General features: G+C 55.2%; 1 protein-coding gene and 1 pseudogene across 3 annotated transcripts in view; one reads left to right on the top strand and one right to left on the bottom strand.

Moving 5' to 3' along the window:
- The window catches only part of TBC1D14 (TBC1 domain family member 14), an 83739-nt gene that overhangs the window by 20629 nt on the left and 51376 nt on the right, over positions 1-11734 (bottom strand). For all 3 annotated transcript variants that reach the window (XM_015594945.2, XM_025051708.1, XM_025051709.1), the window contains 4 exons: positions 5739-5857; positions 4848-4930; positions 3551-3668; positions 1562-1668 (listed from right to left, as the gene is read on the bottom strand). In XM_015594945.2, the coding sequence (XP_015450431.1) occupies positions 1562-1668; positions 3551-3668; positions 4848-4930; positions 5739-5857 (427 nt within the window). The remainder of the gene's footprint in view (positions 1-1561; positions 1669-3550; positions 3669-4847; positions 4931-5738; positions 5858-11734) is intronic.
- LOC112485740 lies at positions 5342-5460 on the top strand (annotated as a pseudogene).

Genomic DNA, 11734 nt, shown 5'->3' with positions numbered 1-11734 from the left:
ACCCCCGGGCCCCCCGCCACACGCAGTCCTGGGTCACGAACGGTCACCGCTCCATCACTAAGACTTGACCCGCAGCTGCCCAGAGAGTTTTCGCCACGTTATTTTTGCCATCACTACTTTCGGGAGATAAAGCAGAGCACCCGGGCTCGCCAGGCACTGCCTGTTCCCCACTAACACGCGGTCCGAGTCTAATAACACGACTGCGCCCCAAGAGGTAGAGGCCTGAGCAACGGCCGTTTCCCGGCCCCGTGGGGGTCCTGGCTTACAGTCCGCTCCTCCGCCAGGGCAGTTCAGGGGACCCTCTGCCCGCACTCGGTCGCCTGGAGGCGGGCTTCACTTTGATCGTTTTGGTAGGAGACGGAGGAAAACAACTGTGCACTCCGCTGCCCACCGACCACCGGGGACCACTTCCCAAAGGACTATCCAAGTTACAGCGCAGACGCTGATGGCCTCAGGGTGAAACGGTCCAAGTGCCGGCGTCCAGAGAGAAGCGCTCAGCAGTCTCTCCGAACCTCTCCTTCTGGAGACACTTTTTAGAAACTACGTATCTCTACAAGGTTGATGTTATAAATCTTCTTACGAAAAGAGCTTCAATTTTTGGCAGGTTCGGATTAGCCAAAAACGGAGCCTTGAGGAGGTCACTACACAGAGAAACCGGCCGCCATCCACCCGACCGGCTGGCATTACTCCAGACAAGAACACTGACGGGCCGAGGCTGCAGTCGTGGGGCAGACGGAAGTCCTACCAGATGACAACAGTAATAGGAATGTGAACCCAGCTACACGGAGAAGATACCGATCGACCTGCTTTAAAGTCAAAGGCCTTCGACAGGGTAAAAATTGCCACCATCAGCTCCGCAAGCGTTTACCGGCTATTAAAAACCTGAAGATGACGGAGTGCCAGGTGCAAGCTGCAGACAGGGACCAAAAAGTAACAGGTAATGACTGCCACATATTAAGCACTGAACTGCAAGTCTGAGCGCGTGGGGCGGCTTCTCCCGGGCGCAGGTGGAGGAGGAGCGGACGCCGACGGCGAGGCAAACGCCCCGAGAAGGGTGAGCACAGCCCTCATCTCCCCTCCTGAACTGAAGCTACTAGAACCTTGAGCACCCAGTCCGAGTGCAGTGTGTCGCCCCACTGAGGTGCCTATGTACAAGCTCCCTGGGAAAAAATGCTGCAAAAAACCACAGCACCCCGAGCATGGTACACCTCCACAGAAAGCACGCCCACCTCCCCTCCACCTTCACGCCCCATCAAGGCCTGCTTTCCCCAGGCTTTGAGAACGGATCCGGACGTGACTCCGCCCGTGGGTGCCATGATGACGATGTCAGCCCCGTATGAGCTGTGTGTCTCTTCAGGTGGAAGGAAGAAGGCGGGCGTCTTCTCTGAACTACCTGAACTACCGGGGACTGAGGCCCCCTGGAGGAGGGTCACCTGGCCTCTCAGGAGACACACATCTTTGTGCTGATGGCTGCCTTTCTCCCAGCCAGGGAGGGCGGAGCAGGAGAAGCCACAGGCCGGGGGCTGAGTCCCCTGGGCCCAGGGTCGCGCGAGCAGCTCACCGTGGGTGATGTTTAACTCGTTGCCGATGGCTAAGCTCCAGACTTTGCCTCTCACGCTGGGAGGGATCCCCTGCCACCACAAATCTCGAACTTTTCGAGAGCACCACCTGCACGGAAAAGGAAACGCGAGTTCATGAACCTGCTCTCAGTGAAGTAGCCACTGTCGCCGAGCTGGGCTGCAAACCGCAGGAGCGGGGCGCGGCTGCATGTCGTGGCCCCCGCCCTGGGAGCTCAGAGACCAGCTCGACGGCTACCTACAACTACCGGGCAGCTAGACACTGTGCGAGCGGGGGCACCGCAAAGCAGAGGGGCCCGGGACGCGGGTCTGCCGCCGGAGCCTCAGCGACCAGCAGCGACACGAGCGCACGGCGGGTGGGAGGCAGCTTCTGAGCAGAAGGCGCAGTGACGGGACGTAACCGTGCTGCTGTGGGGACTGCGCCAGCCGGGCGCGCCACGGGGGGCCAGGAGGCACTGCTGCAGAGCTGCGCGGAGGGTGGACCCCAGGAGCAGCTGGCAGCCGGCGCACCACGCCGCACGCGCAGGCGGTGCACTCAGGCCCGCTGCCCCACCCCCACGGCAGGACTCTGCTGACTCAGCACACGCCGAGCGGCGCAAGGGGCTGAGGTCTGCTGCTCACGGGGACACACCGCCAGCCGGTGGGACGAGGTGCCAAACGCTCCCCGGGGTTCTCCACGCAGCGCAGTGCGGGAGCATAGGCCGAGACTGCAGACCAGGTCACACCCGAGTCCACGCTTCCCAGTGCATCCCACGTGAATCACTTCCCTCTGATCTGGCACCCTCCCCTCTACCATCGAGATGATGGAAGCCCCCACCCCGCCCCGAAGGGCTGTCCTGAGGACCGTGAGGGGTGACACAGACACCCCCGCACGTGCCTGCCACTCAGCTGGTGCATCACGAGCAGCTGCTGGGCCAGTGCGTGCATCTGGGCCACATCGAGCACCAGTGGGGCTGGACCAGGGTGGGGTTCTGCAGCCACCCAGGGAGGCGGCCCAACGGTTCTGAGGACCTTGACTTGTGTTAGCGGGGCCCACTGGGAAAGAGCGTTCCCTGTGTCCAGCCTGAGAAAGACACCGCCCAGAAACGTGGGCCCGAACCTGTCAAAAATTGAACCTCTTTTCATAAGAAACCTGATGGGATCAACAGGGCCACCTGACCCCCGGTAATGACAGGATGTGCGTCCCCAACGTCTCGTCACTCGGCTCAGGTTAAATGGGACCAGGGCAGAAGGGAAACCGGCATCCAAGCTCCTCGGCAGCTCCTGCTGACGGGGACAGGCCCCAAAGGAGCCGCCCGCCTCTGTGCTAACCCTGGGACTGCCGTCCACACTGCCCGACCCATCCCCAACGCACAGGATGAAGACCTACAGTTGTCCCCCGGGTGTACGGATGACCACAGCTGCCGGACTGCTAGTGCTGGCCACAGGGGCCTGGCACCAAGGAAGACCCAGGGCCCACCCTCCGACAGAGGACAGAAGCAGAGAGGCCAGGGCGTCTTCCCCAAGGACGCCCGAGCCTTAAAGGGCAGAGGGGGCCGGATGCGGAGTTACGGGGCGTTGGCACGCCAGGCGGGACTGGGACCAGCAAAGGCCCCGAGGCTCCCCACAGAGAGGGCTCTGTCCGCGCGACGGAGAGACAGAAGTTGGGGCTACAGAGAAAGGAAGTCACATTTTACGGTCACAGAAAGTTACTGAAACTTTAAGTAGGGCAGTGACACAGACTGGGGCTTCAGAAGATGGCTCCGGCTGCTGAGATGATACACTGGAGGGGGAGGGGAGGGAGGCGGGAGCTGTCACAGGAGCCGGTAAAGAATGAGGCCTGAACCAGGGCAGCGGGAGGGAGACTGTGACTTAAACCTCTGAGGCCGCTTCATCGAGGGCTGTGATATGAGCTATGGTTATGACCACTGCTGCCTATAGACCCTAGAAAAAGCCATTTACAGTCTAGAGGTGGCCACTATGTCACAGCTTACATTGTTTCCCAATTAGGCAGAATCTCGTTATTCCAGGTGAGGACAGCATTTCCGATGTTTTCTTCTAATCTGCACCTTTCTTCCAGCTGCTTTTTCCTCCTCTGGGCTTCTTTCAGCTCTAGAAATCACAATCGAGAAGAAGAAGAAAACATCTGTTAACTAATTTCCACCATTTTCAAACAAGGAGATTTTTCTCACAGAGCCATGCTGCAGAAACCCAGGAGAACGGCCGTGCGGGGGCGGGGGGCCCCCCTCCCGGACCCGTCCATGCCGTGTGGAGTCTACAGTGCTGGGGCGTCACCCACTTCTCATAAGCTTTTAGAGAATAACACGCACACGGAAAGGTATAGAATAAAACATAACCAATTATCACAAAAACCGACGAACCTGCGAAACTACCGCCTCCATCGAGAAACAGAGATTTACCAGACAGAGCACCGGAGCCCCGCATGGAGCCCCGCATGGAGCCCCGCGTGCACCCCCTGCCCTCACTGCTCACAGCGTAAGCATCGCGCTCCGTGCAGACAGCGATTCTGAGAAATACCATGCATTCAAGGGACATACGCTTTTCTGTATTGTTTTATTATGAAATACACATAACATAAAATTAACCGTTTTAACCACTTTCAGCGCACCATCGGCGGCATCAAGCTTTCACGTTGTCGCGCAGCCATCACCACCATCCATCTCCAGACTTTCTCATCTTTATGAACTGGAACTCTGTCCCCGATGAGTGACGAGCCCCGTGCCCCCTCCCCCCGCCCCTGGTCTCTGTGAATCTGACTCCTCTGCGACTCCCACGTAAGTGGAGCCATGTGGTACTTGTCCTTCTGTGACCGGCTCACTTCACTGACCACAACATCCTCAGGGGTCACCCGCCCATCCATGTGGTAGCACGTTCCATGTTTATCACACATACTTTTTACACATGCTAGAATCACAGCGGTTTAGCTTCTGCAAGGGATTTTACCAAATCCCATCACAGCTTCCTGGGAACAAGCAAAATGGAGCCCACCCGGGGGCCCGCCCACCCTGCCGGCGAGGCCTCCTCCCGGCCAGCGCCGTCGCCCTGCACCACTGCCATCTTGCCCGGCGTCGATTCACAGAGTCGTTACTTACACACAGCTCCCGGAAGTGCAGACTCAGTACAAACACGTGTTTGATGGAAACCTATCAATTTCAAAATATTAAAGCATTCCTCAAAGTTCAGGTTCTCGGGCTCTAGACGGTAAACACGCCCAGGAAGACACAGACTCTCGTGCTGCCTTACGTGACGGTGCACGTGGGAACTCGTTACCTCGTTTTTTGGCCTGGACCACCATCTCTTCATACTGCTGTCGGTGCTTCTGAGCTTCTTCAGCTGGCTTCGCCGGGAGATTTCTTGATAGAAAATAAATGACTTTTCACCATTATAAATATCAAATAAAATTACTGGAGAAACAAAACGAACACTTCAAATGTTATTTACTAACACAATGCTCTATGGAAACTTAAGCAAGTGTGGCCTGGCACCACGGAGCAAGCCCCTTCTCCCACTACGGTCCTCAAACACAATTGGTACACCCTCCGTCAAGGCCGATCTCATCAAGTACGTGGGAACCAGGACGGACCTGCTAAGATCCTGCTTCCTGCAGATCCCACACAAGCCAGGGGCTAAGCGCAGGCCTTGCTCTGCAATCCTGGGGTGCTACCCCACAGCCACTGCAGAGCACGCTTCCCAGTGTTTTCTCACGGTTACAAGCCGGTCTCTAATTACAATAGCTGTCTAAGCATTGTTAAATACTAAATTAAGTGTACGGCCACGCCACCCTGAACGTGCCCGATCCCGTCTGATCTCAGAAGCTAAGCAGGGTCGGGCCTGGCCAGTACTTGGATGGGAGACCACCTAGGAAGACCAGGTGCTGTAGGTGTAAAAAAAAAAGCTACATTAAAATGAAAAATCACCTGAATGGAAAATCCTGAGCCAAACTCCTATGTTAAAGGACAATCTCCCAGATTAGTCATTCGCTACTGTTCCAGAACTCATGTTATTAACGTAGGGCATAAGGAGGAACTCAGCTTTTTAACGAGTGACAAGGCTTGCTCTTCGTCCCTCTTGTGATCCTAGTTACTCTTCTAATGAAAAGGCAATTAGCAAGTTCTACTGATCTGCCAAAGCAAACACTCTCTACAGGCTCTTAAGACTCACGCTGGTCTGTCTTCCAGGATGAGTGCGGTGGTGGAAAGTGGCTCGAAATCAAGGTTCTTCCTCACATTCTGCTTTGGAGAGGGCGGCTTGCTAGGTCGTCCAGCCTTGTCTTCATATTCCTAGGACAAAGAAACCAGGTGTGACCCCCAGGGCCTGGCCAGCTCCGATATTACGAAGCCCTTCTGAGAGCAAGAGCGTTTTTTGTTATGAAGTCCTTTAAGTTGACTTTGAGAGTGATGCACTGAAAACATTTCTTGTTATTCAGAAGGAAACACTACCGAGGCAAGGGCTCCTACAGCTCTGCAGCCCGGGCCATCGCTTCACGACACGAAGACCGTGCACTCCCCGTGTGGCGGGGAAGTCCCTAAGGACCTCATCCTCCCAGCTGCCCCTGACGAGGGCCCACGAACGTCGTGTCAGGTCTCCTCTGCTTGTCCTGGGTTACGGGAGCATTTTCTGAACACTGTAATTACAATGGGTCATTATCGTGGCCCCTGGGAAGCTGGGAGCCAGAGCAGCAGCCAGTTCTAGCATACCCACGTGGGCCCATCCTAAACTTCGAATCCACTCCCTTTTATGCCATGGCATTTTATGTATTTTTGTTAGCCTTTTAAATCTATTCTGAAATAAGGAACAGGTTAAAAATCTTTTGCATAAAGATGGTTAAAGCTATTATGTTTTCTTAAAGAAACATCAAAAAAGAAATCCTTAACATCTTTGCATGAGCCGTCACTGCGAGCTGTTACATAAACAACTGTGCCATTGCCTGGAAATGTGAGAACAGCCTTTGTACTCCCGGGTCACTAATTTGTCCCGTGGACCGGAACCGTGAAAAGCTCAGTCACACCTGCTGACCCACATTCCAAACACCCAACCGGAAGAGTCCAGCAGAGTCAAGCAACCTGGCACCAGAGTCCGGCTTCTGAAATTGTGTGTGTGTGAGAGCGTGTGTACCCGTAGCTCTTTGCAAATTAAAAAGGCAAAAATAAAACATATTCTTGTTACCAATGTAGACAAGGTTCTCGGGACCTTCCCTGAAGAGAAAACGATCCAGCTGGGAAGACAGGACAAGTCAGTCGTTAAACTAAGATTTAAGGAATCATTCCAGATAACAACAAAAGCCTATCACGAGTGGAATAATTGCTAAATGAATTTTACTGACAGTAGCTGCCAAGAGGGTGTTACTGGTAAAATGATTTGGCAAGCAATTATTCTCAGCCAGCAAGGCCTACAGAGGCTTCTATAAGTGGAAAGGAATAACGAACTCCTCAAAACACACAGGCTGATTAAGTATCTTAACGCTGCTGGCCCTGACTTAAAGTGGGTCCGTTAAAATACTGAAATGATCCCCACTTACCCCAAACTGAGAAAACAGACTCCCTTTCCCATCGACTCAAACATCCGAGCACCCACACATGTGCTAGGTAGCCCACTATAACACAGCACCAGCCACCAGGAAGCTTCCGACCCAGAGCCTGGATGTCAAAACCCTGCATTTTTATAGGAAACCTACCAAAAGCTGTGTGTTGAGAAAGAGTCCGAGGCATGTTGCATGTTAACGAGAATCAGTAACGAAAGCCCATGCGCTGCTACTCAGCTGCTGACCCTGGTCCAGCGAACTACATGCCAAGGCCAAAGACATCAGCCCAAAGTTAGATGTTCCAGAATCTGGAGGCCCATTTCCATGTACTTTTGTGTGTTTTACACACATTCTCACTTTATGTCCACAACGAGCTCTATGGCGAGTGTCATCCATTTTCAAGATGTGTACGGTAACAGAGGTTCCAAGTGAAGTGACCTGCCCTCCAGCACACGGCGGCGAGGGGCTGGACCTGCAAGACCCTGCGCTCTGCCTCTTGGAGCCCAACCTCCTCTGCGAAAACAGACAGACAGGTGCGGGGTTCCAGGGGAAAAAGGCCGAGTCGCACGCGGGTTAAGTGCGGCCTTCTGGAGCCAGACAGGTCGGGGAGCAAATTCAGAGCCGCCAAGAACTGGCTGTGCCCTCCAGCAAAGCCCTTAGAACCCCTGGGCCTCATTTCCACATCTGCCAAGAGGGACCCGCAAGTCCCAGAGGGGCAGGGGAACGGGGAGAGGCCTGTGCGGCCGCGAGCACAGCCCTGGCTGCTGGGGCCATCACCCGTCTTCCCCTCAGACCTGACACAACCGTAAGACGCAGAAAATGCTCTAGCGCCAAACAACGCCCAGGGAGCCCAGCAAGGTCTGCGAACACCGCAGACGTGAACAGGCGCAGTCAAAGGAACTAAAGGTCTCTACTCATGACCAGAAAAACCAGGCCTCTGCCATCTCTGCAGTCAGGGCCCAGAGCTCGCGGCCACCAGGCACTGGCCGCAGTGGCCGCGGTTCACGAGCCAGCGCGTCTCCGGGGCTTCATACACATCCAGTTTGCGCACTTTCCCCTGCGCACTAGTCCCGAGGGAGGCTTCGTCCCCACGCCACAGGCCGGAAGGTGGAGGCCCAGAGATGTCCACGACACCCAGGGGGGAGCTGGGATCAGACGCCAAGCAGTCTGGCTCTGCGCTTCTCAGCAGCCTGCCACTCCGGAACTCACGAAAGCCACTCGCAGCCACGATCCAGAAGTAATTTAATCATTCACGTTCGGTCTAAATAAAGCTTCTCCACTATGACGAAAAGCTGTGATGCTGAATTCAGCACAGATGCAGGGCAAATACCTACGTGTCAATCACACGGAGCACCGCACGATTAAAAAGAAAAAAGGGCGGAGGAGGCCTGGCGCACCCTGCCCACACCCGAGACCCCAGAGGGAGCCCTTTCCGGATGCCAAGCGGCATCCGGACATGAATGGCACCGAGAGTTGTCACAGGTCCCGATCCGAACCTAGTTCTCCCACAGCTGCCTGGAGGCGTCAACAGTGAGCTCGTTTTCCAAAACCAGACAAAGCGACCTCATGAACAAGAAAGAGGGCTATTCACTCTAAGGGTCCTTGGGGGTGGGAGAGTGGGGGTGGGGGGGCAGCCGTGGATAAAAAGTCGCCGGAAAAACAACTTCCATCTGTGCCTTCTCAGCCATCACTGGGGTCGGCCTGTGACGTGGCGAGGGCTGGGGCTCTCGAAGCGACGAGACTTAGTTCTCGGTCCCGGCTCTGGCCTTGGGTAAATCATCGTGCTCCTGTCTCAGCCTGTCTCCTCACCCGTAAAAAGGTAGCGACTGTGAGGACCCCCGTGACGAGATGAGGTGACAGATGGTGATGGCTACCCGCTAAAGTGCGAGCCCTGTGCGTGTGCCGGGCAAGTGTCAGGACATTCCCAGCCTCCGTCCGAAGTGCCCTCTCTTCTTGGAACTCTCATGGCATCAAGTCTGGAAGCCTCCGGGTTTAACCCAAGTGACAATGCCATTCATTGTTGGGCTCATCAGTATAAATCACCCGTGTGAGCGACTACGACAGATTCCAACGCCCTGTATAATCCACAAGGGAATTTAGAACGGGGTTCTTCAAAGTTCTGGTGGCAAATCAGTGCCAGCATTTAAAAAAAAAACAAAACCAAACAGTAAAACATATAAGGGTGCACATAAGTCAGTTTGTTTCAGTTCTAAACCGGGTCTTATTTGTGTGCTGAGTCTCAAATTATCTAATGGGTGTGGGGGGTGGGGAGGGTATCAGCTCAAAAAACGTTTGCAAGCCACTCATTTAGTAGGTCCAAGTGCCCACCCTGAGCAGTTCACCATGTATCCTGCTGGGAAGACAAGACCAACACCAATGAGACAGCGGCGAACGGTATGTGCCGCACCGCCCCACGAGCTGAGTTGTACGGGGTGGTCTGATGACCCAGCGAAGGGTCAGGGAAAAAGCAGTAAGCCAGGGCAAATGAGCAGGACCTTCTCTCCATGCGGGGGCCACAGGCGACACGGACTCAGGCAGGAGGGAGAGGGGAAGGGCGTCGTCTGTGAAGGGACTACGTGGGGCCCGGTGTGGCAGAGGCCTGCGGACCCCAGACAGGCAGGGCTCACTCCAGCAGGTACAAGTAAGACGCCAGCAGAGGCTGTGAGACCAGGGTAGTTAAGAAAAACGCCATGACCGGCTGAGCCACGTGCTGTGGGCGCCCTGAGGACAGGAAGTCTGGGGCTGGGGGGATCGAGGAAAGTGTTTTATAAAGGGTGCCTGCCATCTGCGTGGCCAAGGACAGGGGAGATCTGGGCCATGGAGGAGAGGCGTCCTGACGGCCTAAGTGGCAGCCCAGAGATGCACACAGGCAGGCTTATTTGTGGGTTAGCAGGAACATTTTACACAGGGAAGGATCAAAGTTTCGCTCTCGATGTTAAGGTTTCCACGACAAGCTACCTAGAGCTGGGGGGACAAGTAGTGGGGGAGGGGGAGGAGCTGGACCTGGTGCAGAGTCAGAAAGGAAGGTGTGAGGGATGGGGAGCCTGTCGGATGCATCTGATGGCGGGGTCAACACCGTGTGCATGGTCTGAACAGTGCTAAAGGCAAAGACAAGGGCATTCGACTCCTGAATTAAGTGTACGATTTGCCAGCTGAAAAGGAAAACATCCCACCTCAACAGACACGTGTTTTATGAGAACAAAGAAAAGACCAAGATCCGCGACCGAGCGTGTTCCTGCGGGGACAGGCCGGCCGGCCGTGCTGCTCACAGAGCTGGAGGATGCTGCAAGGACAGCCAGACACGCCAACAACCTGGCCCGGGAAGCCCCCTGGCTTTCTCGAAAGCTACGTTAGCTAGAAAGGGCCATCGATCAAAACCTGTGCTGAAGGCTTCGACTCGATTGTATCCAGTATCAAGATGAGCCTTCGGAAATGACCACTGAGGGTCGTGAAGGTGTGTCTGGAATAAAACATGGCAGGTCACCCATGTACCTATTAGAAGACATGAACCAGCGTCAGTGACAGCACAGCAACCACACGTGCACAGGCCGAGGACCCGGGCGGCCTGCAGACGGGGTACAGCAGCAGGCCCGCGTCTGAACCATCACCTCTCTGATCACTGCCGCCAACCGCATGACCTTGAGCACCTTCCTTCACCCTTCCAAGCCTGTTTCCCCATCCATTAAATGCGAATGAATTCATGTAAGACATGGGGCCACAGCAGGTGCCCAAACAAAGACAGTATTACTGTCATCATATTACTTCAGAATTACCTTTCCCAGTATTTTCCCATTAAGGAGCACTTCATAGGGTTGCAGTGAAGACTAAATGAGGACGAAGTGCCCCAAATACTCAGCTGGTTTCACACTTTGCAATTTGTAACAAGCAAATCTGGGGGAGAGAGGGGCATTACTTTGGCATCTGAAACGAGACCGGTTCTGTTTAGCCATTTTAGTGGACAAGCGGGGCCTGCGCAGCTCCCGCAAGGGCTGGGCCTTCCAAGAGTCCTGGTAACCACTGGGGCTGGAGCTCACACTAAGGACCCCTCAAAGTCCCTGAGGGACTCCTCATACCTGGCTTCTTTTACTACGCACCATGCAGTACTTTCCCAGAAAGCATTCTCTAAGTTACTGAAAATGCTGTCATTTGGGAAATCGACTCTCAAGAGGCCTTTTCTAATTGTCACATTCCTTACCAACCACCTAGAACACAGAATATGTGGACTGGGGAAGGAAAGGCATTGAAACCGAACTGTGGCTTTTAACAAGCCTGGTGGCTGCTGCAATGCGACCACCTCACTCCCACCTCCGGCAAACAGGGCGCATGCAGCCCGATCCCCCCACAAAGGCCTCCCCAGGATCACGGGGCAAGGCCATCCTGGGCCTGGGAGGGATGCCTGGCCTGGACCTGAGAACAGGATGCAGTCGCGTTTGGGGTGACCACCAGGACCGGCCGGCTCTTCTTACGACCTCTCGCTATACCCATTAAAACAGAAGCGCGCTCGGAAATGACACGGGATCGCAGACACAAAGAAGGGCAGGCAGGAGGAAGGCGCGTCGCCGCGGCCCCACGCGAGCTTCGGCCCCCGGAGCGGAGGGGTGTCGCGCCCCCAGGCCCCCGGGCGCCCCCACGCAGC

Source organism: Pteropus alecto, unplaced genomic scaffold (assembly GCF_000325575.1).
Source record: "Pteropus alecto unplaced genomic scaffold, ASM32557v1 scaffold5, whole genome shotgun sequence".
Lineage (NCBI taxonomy): Eukaryota > Metazoa > Chordata > Mammalia > Chiroptera > Pteropodidae > Pteropus > Pteropus alecto.
Note: the sequence above shows the minus strand (reverse complement) of the source record. Positions and strands in the feature narration are given on the sequence as shown.